This window comes from Microtus ochrogaster, unplaced genomic scaffold, assembly GCF_000317375.1.
Source record: "Microtus ochrogaster isolate Prairie Vole_2 unplaced genomic scaffold, MicOch1.0 UNK114, whole genome shotgun sequence".
Lineage (NCBI taxonomy): Eukaryota > Metazoa > Chordata > Mammalia > Rodentia > Cricetidae > Microtus > Microtus ochrogaster.
In genome coordinates this window covers 907,832-919,954 of record NW_004949212.1, presented here as the reverse complement: position 1 = coordinate 919,954, position 12,123 = coordinate 907,832, and the positions used below count along the sequence as shown (strand labels likewise).

At 38.4% G+C, this 12,123-nt stretch overlaps 1 protein-coding gene across 1 annotated transcript in view; it reads left to right on the top strand.

Moving 5' to 3' along the window:
- The window catches only part of LOC101999961 (zinc finger protein 883-like), a gene marked incomplete at both ends in the record, with an annotated part of 59,956 nt that extends 47,835 nt beyond the window's left edge, over window positions 1–12,121 (top strand). The window contains 1 exon segment of the mRNA XM_026778225.1: window positions 11,625–12,121. Within this exon segment, the coding sequence (XP_026634026.1) occupies window positions 11,625–12,121 (497 nt within the window).
- Window positions 12,122–12,123: the final 2 nt, after the last annotated feature.

The window sequence follows — 12,123 nt, the reverse complement described above, 5'->3', positions numbered from 1 at the left end:
AAACTGTCAGAAAAGGAAATCTCTGCCTACAAATGTGTATAGTCCTGATTGACACAACTGGGTCATCCCAAGGTTTCAGACACAGGCCATTGACTGTAGCAGTGGTTTCATGTCACAGATCTAAATCAGCTCACATTACACAAGTTCACACTGCTGTGGGATAATGCTTATGTCTTCTTTGAATATGTATTTCTTTCATTCGTTAATAATATGCCAGAATTGGCCTATAGTTAGGCAGAATGAGGCTAGGTCGGAGTGTGCAAAGGAGATACAGAGATCAGCAATTAGACTTTGATATGGCAGCATATGTCCAAGTTAATGCAGCTGCCAAGAGGCCTGGCATAGACTTTCATCTTCTAAAGTACAGGCTGGGGAGTTATCTAGTATAAGACAGGGACCAGATAAATTATTTCAAAACTTTGTCTCCAGAGCGACACAGACATCTAATAGGTTGATTGGAGATACAGAAGTAGGGCAATTGATAGTTAAAGAGCTAGCATTTGAGAATCATAATGCTGTGCGTAAAGCGGCTCTAAAAACTTTCACAAAGCAAAGTGTCATTATGTACAAATGACAGCCAAATATGGCACAGTCAGCCAACAAATAACACCTAAATGTGGGTCTGACAAGTGAACCCCAAAATGTATCGAAGTGTGGTCATGTGTACAAGGGAGCATGTGAGGGATCCCACAAGAAAATTGCACCACAGGTGGAGAAGTAAGTAATGAGTGCTCAGAAATTAGTAGTAGATTAAAAAAGCAAAGAGTGAAGGTAGGCATAAAATTGGGAGTAAAAATGCAAATATTTGTGAACATGGCACAAGGAAATAGTACTCAAGTATTTGTACAGTTGCTAAGATGGATTTTGATAGTCAGAGGAGCCAAAATGAAGCAGAGACAAAGGCAGAAATTTTTAGAGTTTTCAAATATTATGGTCTTACCCCAGCACTGGCATTTATCCACTGCCATCTTCAGGCAGCTCCAAGATGTGGAGAGACCAAAATAAGTTTTGCCTTCATCCTTGTAACCAGCAGTGCTGTGGTCACTAAGCCACAGCTTCTCACACTTCTGACTGAGTGAAAAGAATGAAGTCGGTATGGTGTTTGCCCTAGAATTGACCTAGGTTACTGCTGAGATTGGGGTAGTCCAAGCATACATGCTGTGGCCAGCTGAGTCTAACCCATGCTGTGCCTTTGTATGAGGAAAAGCAACAGGAAAGTTTAAAGGGCTATACCTCCCACAGTCAGCACCCAGAGTCAGCTAATGGAAATACCTATAGGATAATTGACCCATTAGACAAGGAGCCTATAATGGATAAATCAATGGCTTTTAACAGAGGAGAGGATTCAGAATTCTTCTTATTGTGTAATTACAAAAGATAAAATAATAAAGCAAGTATAGTAAAAATCGGTATGAGTGTACCCACTTAAGCTTAAGAATGTGGCAGTCTCAAAGCCTCTGTAATGGTGGACACCTGAGAACCTGAGCTAAATTTGCCAGCTGGTCATAGTCTGTAATGGGACACAGTCAGTAGCTATCATGCAATCTTCTGGCAGGAGAAAAATATATCAACTTAGTTGTCATTTGGTGCTTGGGCTGCTCTCATGGCTGTCAGAAGTGCCTGTGACTCCTGGTGTCAGCCTGAAGCCACAGAACAAACATCATGTTTGTTTTCCTAAAATCTGTACTCATCAGTATTCTGTGCACCCTTCCATCTTTTGAACAGGAGAATCAGTCTACTGCACATTTTGTGATGTGCTGTGCTGTATAGCCACATCCTGTCTAGGAGGATGAAGGCAGTGTGGTTGTGGATTGCAGGAAGACAGCTCTGTCATCTATCTGATAGAGACATAAGTGATATTGAATTTCATATGTCTGCAGATCTGTAAAAGTCTGGGTCTGGGTTGGAAGCCAGAGCCAAGGAATCCTGAGCTGTGTCTTTAAATGCACTGTAAGGCTCAGGGAGGTGCTCTTGTCACTCAAGCCTCACTAGCCAATCAAGACTTCCAGGCCGGCCTGTCAGTCAGAAATCAGGCAGGGCACTTCCTGGCGCCATGCTGCTGGATTGATTTAAAGCTGACCAGATGCGAGTGGATTGTATTCTGTGCTGTGAGTGCTACTGCAGCGAGCTCTGAGGAGAACATGGGTGAGCCTGGAAGCCACAACATGGTGAGTAAGGGGTTGCTGTTCCAAGATGAGGAGGAGAGGATGTGAGCCATGAGAGACAGTGTGGTAGGCTCTCCTTGAGCGAGTATAGGAACCCGCCACTACCGTCAGTGTTTTCTGAGGTTTCATATGGTCCTTGCAACTCCTCAGAACCAGGTTTTGGCCTCTGAATAACTTCCCTTTGAGTGCTGCATCTGTGAAAAGCATTTCCAGCAGGGAACTGTGTGTAGAAACATCTTTGTGGTCCACATCAACGTGGTTTTGATATGAATGGAAAGCAGGATCCGAAACGATGCCTAGTTTTTCTATTATCTTTTAGAAGCTTTGCCCTTTGCACTTAACATTTAGGAGTAAGATCACTTTGGAGTTAATTTTGTGGAGTTTGTAGTTGGCATTCTTGCGTTCCTTCCCACTCTACCACTAACCGGTAGTGCAGAAGAGTAGAAATTTGATATAAAGGCATCACCAATGCTTAGGAGATATTAGCTGAAGAAGCCTGCCTCTAAATTACCCAAGATAGCAAAGTAGTGTGCTAACTAGGCCTGTTAGAGATTAAGATACTAGGATACAAAATTGTTTACAAGGATTGTTTAAACATTTCGCTTTAGACCATGACAGAGACACCACTGATTTATAAACAGCCACTACTCCTGTCCCAAATCAATGAAGAAACCTCTAACATGCTGCTCAAGGTCATTATGGAATCATAATGAACATTAGGGTATGGTGTGACTTAAAGTTCCAATTCTTTTTATTTTTTTTTTCCAATTCTTTTTAGAGAAAATTATATTTCTGTCATATGTATATGCTGAGAGAAATGACAGTCATTTGAAAAGGAAAATGCAGTTCATTATGGGATCATAATGAACATTAGGGTATGGAGTGACTTAAAGTTCCAATTATTTTAGAGAAAATTATATATCTATCAGATGTATATGCTGAGAGAAGTGACAGTCATTTGAAAAGGAAAATGCTGTTGTCTTTAGAGCTGGCCATATCAATGATGTCTTTCCATTTAGGGTCCAACTCATGGAGAAGGAACTTATCTCCTTCTCAAAACCAGGGATACTCTTGGCAGAGCCAGGAACAGCCTAGTGAGTGTCTAGGCCTTGGGGTTTTGCCTAAGGTCCCGAGTTATGGAGAATAAAATAGAACTCCTTCATTGAAACTGGGAATATGTGTGGGAGAGATGGTAAGGATCTGGAACCAGTGCCTTTCTGGAGAGGTTCTTTAGATCCTGAGAACCCAACTCTTCCAATCACAGCGAGCTGTGGTCCCAAGGCCACTTTGGGCATAGTCCATAATATTCTTGAGATAGCCTTTGTTTTTCTTCTGTTGCATTTTTTTTTTGTGTGTGTGTGACAGGGTTTTTCTCTGGCTTTAGAGTATGTCCTGCAACTAGCTCTTGGAGACCATGCTGGCCTCGAAATTCCTTAAAGCCACCTGCCTCTGCCTTCCCAGTGCAGGGATTAAAGGCATGCTCCACCACCACCCTGCTATTGAGTTCCATTGTTTGATTAACCGTATTCTGAGTTTGTCCCATTGTGTGTTAATTTCTGCTGATTTCCAAGAAGTCTCCTAGTTCCTCCCATTTCCCCTTACAAATGGTATACAAGAAGCTATTCATCTTAAAAAGGTTACTTGGGATAATACATAGCTTATACAAGACTGCTCTGTCCCAGCTTTTATCATACCTTTGTTGTAGTTTTCCTGCCTTTCTTACCTTCTGGCACTGCACGTAGGGCCCTGTCAGTAAAGTATGACCTGCTGCTCAGGTCACTTATATACTTTTGACATAATCGTGGCAATATCCTTGCTGTGTAATTTTCCCCATTCCCTAACTGGCAAGATTTGCAGTTTCCCATGGTTATTTAATTTCTTCAAAGTGTAAGCTAGAGTCTTCACGTAAAAGAAGCTCAAGGATGGCAGTGTATGTGTAATGCAATCTTTATTCTAGATTCTCTCCTCGTTGAGCATTTGTCAGAGATGGATGCATGCTATCATTGTGCAGATTTTTCTTTATTAATCTCTTAAGTGTGTACAGTGTTTTCTCACTGGAAAGGTATATTCTAGAATAGCTGCCCTTCCAGCATTGTAGAAAAATATTGCTAAGATAAGTTCTCTTATGTTTTTATATGGGACCTCAATTTCATTCTGTGGCATTCCAGGTCAATGACCTTGCTGTCTTGATTTAAAATACTTTTCTTTTTTTGAGACAAGGTTTTTCTGTAACTTTGGTGCCTGTTTCAGAACTAGCTTTTGTACATCAGGCAGGCCTCGAACTCCAAGAGATCAGCCTGCCTCTGCTCCCAAGTGCTGGGTTTAAAGGCGTGTATCACTACCACCTGGTATTGATTCAAAGTTCTTAAATGACTGTGTAGCCTCAGACTTTTAAAATTACCCACTTGAGTCATGAAGTCAACTATTCATTACACTCACAGGAGAAGGGTCTACATGTGGAACATGTTGTCTGCCTTCAGAACAGAGTAGAAAGAATAGTTTACTGAGTGCACTGCAGAAGAAATGGGAGGAAATCAGCTGCTGGAGTCATCAGTCTGAGAAAGGACCTGGTTGTGGCAGTGTGGTAGTTTCAATGTTATTGGCTTCTATAATCTCATAGGGATTGGTGCTATTACAAAGTGTGGCTTTTTTGTAATCTGTATGGTCTTGTTAAAAGAAGTGTGGCACTGGGGATGGGCTTTGAGAATTCCTATGTTCTGGATACTGCCAAGCATTTCAGTCAACTTTCCTGTGTCTTGCATATCAAGATGTAACCAGCAGCAAATTTGTCCCGCACAATTTATTCTCCCCACCATAGTAACAATGGACTGAACTTCTGGAAGTCTAAATGAACCACCCTGATGAAATGTTTTTTGATAAGGGTTATGGTGTTCATTGTATCTCGTCACATCCATAAAATTCATAACTAACACAGGTGGTTTCAGTAATTTTTTTTGTTTTTTTTTTTTTGAGACAGGGTTTCTCAGTAGCTTTGTAGCTTCTCTTGTTACTAGCTCTTTAAACCAGGTTGGCCTTGAACACACAAAGATCTACCTGCCTCTGCCTTCCCAGTGCTGGGATTAAAGTCATGTGCCATCCCTGACCAGCTCAGTAATATTTTTTTAACATTCTGGGATGTACTAATTCATGTCATGTGAATGAAGACAGTCCTGATTTGTGAGTTTGTAATTGAAAGGTTATCTTGAGCCAGTGAATATTGAATTTCAAATTAGGTAACTGTCCTGTGCAGACATGTTCAATCCTGCTTTATCCAGTTAATACAGCTCCAAGGAGTGAGAAACAGGCCATTGACTGTAACTCTGTATGTCAGGTTCCAGATCTCAGCAGCAAACATGAGCATGTGAGCAATATCATTCTGTATTTTATCAGAGGCATGCCATCTAAAAGGGAATGGCCTACTCCTTTTCATAGTCATTATCTTTCTGATTTTTAAAAAATGATTAATTATGATTTATTTAACTTTATGATCATTGGTGTGAAGTTGTCAAATCCCCTGGAACAGGAGTTACAGACAGTTGTGAGCTGCCCTGTGGGTGCTGGGAATTGGAGCTGGGTCCTCTGGAAGAGCAGTCAGTGCTCTTAACTGCTGAGCCATCTTTACAGCTCCTATCTACTGATTTTAAAATACATTATTTTCATCTTTTTCTTTTTAATTTTTTTTTTATTTTCAAGACAGGGTTTCTCCGTAGCTTTTTGGTTCCTGTCCTGGAACTATCTCTTCTAGACCAGGCTGGCCTCGAACTCACAGAGATCTGCCTGCCTCTGCCTCCCAAGTGCTGGAATTAAAGGCGTGTGCCACCACCGCCTGGCTTTTTCTTCTTTTTAAAAAGCCCATTATTTGTATTCTTTTTCAAATTTTATTTCTTTAAATGCATTACTGTTCTAATGACTATTGTATTCTCTTCCCCACTTTTTTAAACATTATATTCCTGTTTATCCACAGTGTTATTGATTTTTTTTTTATTTCTCTTTAGATCAGTGTGTTTTTTTAGCTCAGGCTTGCCCCCACATTGTGTACCTGAGGATTGCTTTGAACACAGATAATTCTGCCTCTGTTACCCAGTGCTCGGAAAACACTCTTGCAATTTTTCCAGGCTAGGCTTTGACTGGACATTGTGAAGGTAAAATAGACCAGTTAATGAGAGTCCTCTAATCCATCTGACTCCTTCTGGGGACTCATAATTGAAGAGAGATATGTGAAAGAATTGAGTCCATTAACCTACTTTGTAGCTGTTGAAGTAGAGTGCAGAAAGGGGAGGGAAGGAAGCAACATGAGAGACAATGCTTTCGTAGCTGTTAAAATTTTTAGAGTCCACAAGAGTATACAGTCATTGCACAGACCAATAGGCAGATCCACAGGAAGTGTATATGTACTCATCCACATGGAACAACCTAGTTTGCAGAGCTGTGGGAACACTTGTATTTTGGAAAAGTCAGCATCGTATCTGTAAAAACCTTGTTAAGTGCCTGGTGGTGGTGGCGCATGCCTTTAATCCCAGCACTTGGGAGGCAGAGGCAGGCGGATCTTTGTGAGTTCGAGACCAGCCTGGTCTACAAGAGCTAGTTCCAGGACAGGCTCCAAAGCCACAGAGAAACCCTGTCTCAAAAAACCAAAAAAAAAAAAAAAAAAAAAAAAAAAAAAAAAAAAAAACCTTGTTAAGCCAAGATTCTTCCATTTGAAATGGGCCTCATTCCCAGAACACCACAGCAGAGCAACCTCTGATTGATCAGTGGACTGACCTTGCTCCATTTCCCCACGTGAGGAGGCCATTGGAGCAATGGCTTTCACTCTTTGTTCTAGAACTCAAATTTACATAGAGTCAATCCAACAAAGTTATTTGCTAACAGACCGCATAGAAATTTCTCTAGAAGACAGGCACCAAGCAGGAAGGCAGCATGCCCCACCTGTGCTTATCCTGGATGTCCCAGAGGTGTGTATCACAGCAGAGATTAGATGAGACCTATGGGGGAATCGAGGATTCAGAAATGTTTAATAACTTTATCTAAGGGCTAGGAATGTCAGATACTTCCCTTTGAATGCTGGCTTTTTCCTAGGTCAGGTCACCTGTTCTGGAGTACTGCTTTGTCAGGTTCTATCTGCCACTTTTTGTGATCTTGATATGCATATTATTATTATCCTTGCCTAGGGATTTTTCCAACCACGTCTGTAAAAACTAGAATTCTCATGGAGATCTGCCCTTACTCTTACTCTTCTTCTTCACCTCCACTAATTCTACTACTTGCCCTTACTCTCCTTTCTTCTCCTTATTCTTCCTCTCCTCCATGCCCCCTTCACTTCATTTTTCCTCTAGCATGAAAAATAAAGAAGATGCCAAGGTAATATACTTGAGTCAAATGTTTTACCCTGATATCCTTGCTTTCCTTAGATATCCAATACTGAAACCTGAGGGGTTACTTGGGCTGATACTCAAGGCGTCCAATAAAAATTAGTAATATAGAGTTTTGAATTCAGTTTTAGATGATTGATAAATGGCATGACTGGCCATTTCTTGGGGTTCACAGACAAAAGCAATTTAAAATCTGGATAAATAACTGACTTTATCATGCAGCCCAATTGCTGTCGTTTTACTGCTTCAACCAAAATACAAGATGTCTGTAAACTGTAATAACCTTGCCTAAAGGACTATTGTCACTATTTACTAAGGAGATCTTGTCTATTTCTCCTTTCCATATATGTTTCTGTTAGGTTCTTTTTGTTACATAGCTTCTCTGTGGTTGGGACCTATAGACTGGTTTTCTTATGCTTTGAAAGTAGTATCTACTTTTGAGTAAGTAATACTGTTTTCTTGATTTTGAGTCTGAGTTTCCGGAAACAGGATGGGATTTTCTAGTACATCAATTTTTATTGCAAGATGTCATATTTTTAACACTGAGTAGTACTCCATTGTGTGAATGTACCACATTTTCTTTATCCATTCTTTGGTTGAAGGGCATCTATATTTCCAGGTTCTGGCAATAACAAATAATGCTGGTATGGACATAGTTGAGCAAATGCCCCTGTGGTATGAATGACATCCTTTGGTACATGGCAAAGTGTGGTGTTGTTAGTTCTTGACATAGGACGATTCACAATTTTCTGAGAAACTGAAATACTGATTTCCAACATGGTTGTACAAGTTTGATGAGCCAAGTCAAGTCAATATCAAGATTGTTATAAGAGCCTTCACATTAAACACTTCAGGAATTCTTGCAGCCTATGACAAGTATTGAATTAGATTAAATACTTTTGTTTTCCTTGGGATGACTATGAATATTTATGGATCAGGGTCAGAATGTAGTTGATTGAAGGAAAAAGTCCCAGATTAGAAGTAGTTGAACACTTGTCTCTCCGGGGTGCCCTTCTTTGTTGTATTCGTAGACCATTTAGTAGGTGAAATATTTTGGATGAAATTCCTATATTGGGGATTGGATTTACATGTTTATAGCCTCAACCCATTTCTGGTTATGTGTGTCCTACTGTTATGACTTCACCACCATTATAGATAGTATCAATAAAGGACAAAACATGCATTAGAAACAATAGCTATTTACTCTTAAGCCTTTGCAATCCTGATGTCTATTTTAATTTTTTGATTTTATTTTTGTTTTTGAAAGACAATGTTTTTCTGTGTAGCTCTGGGTCCTCAGTGTGGCTCCTTAAACCACGCTCTCCTCAACTCAAAAATACAAATGATCCTGGCTTCTGTACAGAAGGATTAATGGTGAAGCAACATTCTTGTTATATTTGTGTATTGTTTAATTGTCTGATGATCCTAGAATGTAGGTTTTTGTACATTTCAAGGATAAGTTTCTATGCTGAACTTCACCTACATCTTAAAATTTGAGGTTTGGTGGATGGTATCATTCATTTTCCCAGAAGAATAATATCATGACATTAATACCTCTGCCTTTTGAACCATTGCACTGCAGGTGTGTGACGTTCTACCTGCCTCTAATTTTTTGTTTTGAATGCTTTCAATGAATATAAGGTTCTATCTATATACAAGGGTATGTACCACACACGTGCCTGTTCCTCATGGTAGTCCCAAGAGGCCTCAGCACTTACGAAGTTGAAGTAAAGGATAATTAGAAGCCCCTTTAGTACTGGCAGTTGTGCCCAGTTATCTACAAGGACAGCAAGACCGCTTAATTGCTGACCCATCTCCCTTACTCTAGGTTATTTATGATCATCATTTGCAGGGCTGATGTTTTCTTTGGTCCATTTGTAACTATTAAACATGCACTCCCTTTTATTAAGATCTTATTATGAAACAGTTTAAACTGGGCCACCGCAGGTTCTGGAAGATAAATGTAAAACTAACGTAAATACAAAACTTTTTGTAAGAACTTCAGTCAAACCTCTGATTTCTTTTGTATGTTTTTTATTTAAATGATTATGGATGGATACTGGATTTTATTACTTTGTAACTCTGGCTTACCTGTAACTCATTGCATAGGTTTTGACTGACATCCAACTCAATTTATTTCATCTGCTTTTACATTGTTCACTGGGTATAAAGTCACAAGTGAATATACCCAAATCGCCATCCTTTTTCTATATAACCCTATTGTTCTTACTAGTTGTGTAATGTTTTCTCAGTAGTGTTGATCTGCTTGCTTGTCTGTCTCTGTATGTCTGGTCATTGGCATTTCTTTCTCAAGGCTGTATCCTATTTAAAGGACCAATGAATGGCACATATGAACCTCATCTTCAGTTTCCTTCTAAAGTGACTGGTGATTACATTATAATGTAACATCATGGCAGAAGTGTGTGAAGCAGTAGCATTATACAAATATATCATTGTAAAATAAGTATCCAATGTCAGCATCACACTTTGTTTTACTGTTGGTTGGATTATTCTAGAATTCAGTGACCTATGAGGATGTGCACATTGACTTCACTGAGGATGAGTGGGTTTTGCTGAATCCTTCCCAAAAGAGTCTGTACAAAGATGTGATGCTGGAGACATACAGGAACCTCACTGCTACTGGTAAGACTGTGAACTTTCCTCCATGTTTTAAAATAAGGGGACAACTGTGTATTATTTATTGATACTTTTGTGTATTTGTGTTTGAGAAGGAGTAAGAATGAGCCAAATAACTAAGGAATAGTTCACTTAAGATATTCAATTTTCTACAGTATCCATTAATATATTATCTACTTTCTGTTACTATATTTTAGGGTACATTTGGAAAGACCATAATTTTGAAGAGCATTGTCAAAATGCTAGAAAACATGGAAGGTAAATTTTATTTAGAATTTGGTATAGATTTGTCTTTTAAGAAATTTAAATTTGTCCTGGAAGATTTAAAAAATCATATAAATATGCACAGCTAAAAGTATATTTATGATTATTAACTTCTAATAAAATCATATGCCTCAATATGAGGTAACTGGCCTGTGTTTCCAAGACATTCCTCTAAAAACAGAAGAGGATATTGCACAAGGAACACACTTATAAACATTGAATAGGTAATAAGTATATGTTTAAAATTGTCCAAAAATAAATAGTCTGTAGTAAAGCCAGTGTTACTCATGTACTTGTGACTTTGTCAAACTTACTGAAAGAGTTAGTTTATGAGCATCAAAAAGGCTCTTGTGGAGAAACCTTCATTCCTACACCAAATGTCTATGAGGGACAGAAAGTCAAACTGTGTGAATTTAATGGACAACCATTTATTTCTTTTTTCCTTTATTAAGAAAATCTTATGTCACAAGTGAGCTTCCCAAAATGGAAAGATGGACTGTATTTCTTTCAGAATAATGAGAAGATATGAAAAATATTTAGTATTTCAACAGTGGGTAGATTTGTTGAATGTGCAATAAGATTATATTTAATTGGTTTTTAAACTTCCTTGGGAAGACATCAGCAAACTCACACTGAAGATAAGGCCTATGAGTGTTGGACTGTGTACTTACGTTTGTTTGTCCTAGTACACTTTCTTGTGGTAGGTATTGTACTTCAGGAAAACATAAAAATACAAAATGAATGTAAGGTTATTTAAAACTGATTTCTTTTCAAATATAGAAAAAACATCTAATAGAAAATGATCCTATAAATGTGGGTCATTTAAAAAAGACCCTTATTATGAAAGGTTATTCAAAGGCACAAAACATCCCATACTAACAGAGAAACCCTGTCTCGAAAAAACCAAAAAACAAAAAACAAAAAAAAAAATCCAATACTAAAAGAGCACCATGAATGTAAAACTTAAAATCTGATTCCTTTTTACCATTAAACAAAATTATAAAATTAATTCAGACAGATATTAAGATTCATCAGTGTAATGTACATGGTAAAACTTTTACATGTGCCAATTATCTTTGCAGGTATGAAAGAAACCATAATGGAGAGAAGGCCCCTGAATATACTCAGTGTGTCAAACCCCTTGCATGTTACAATCATCTTCAAAGGCATGAACAAATTTATTCTGCAGAGAAGCCATATGATGGTATTCAATATGATGAAGGCTTTGCAGGTACCAATTGTCTCCAAATACTTAAAAGAACACATGCTGGAGAGAATCCCTATGGATGTAATCAATGTGGTAAAGACTTTTTATATGTCAGAAGTTTCCAAGTTCACAAAAGAGCACATACTGGGGAGAAAAGCAATGAATGTAATCAATGTGATAAAGCTTTTTCAAAATGCTCAAAATTCCAAATACATGAAAGAACACATACTAAAGAGAAACCTTATGAATGTAATGAATGTGGTAAAGTATTTGCATTTCAACATAATCTCAAAATACATAAAAGAACACATACTGGAGAGAAACCCTACACATGTAATCAATGTAATAAAGCTTTTGTGTGTAATAGTGAGCTTAACAGACATAAAAGAACACATACTGGAGAGAAACCTTATAAATGTAATCAATGTGATAAAACTTTTGCGAGTCATGCTTACCTTCACAGACATAATAGAACACATAC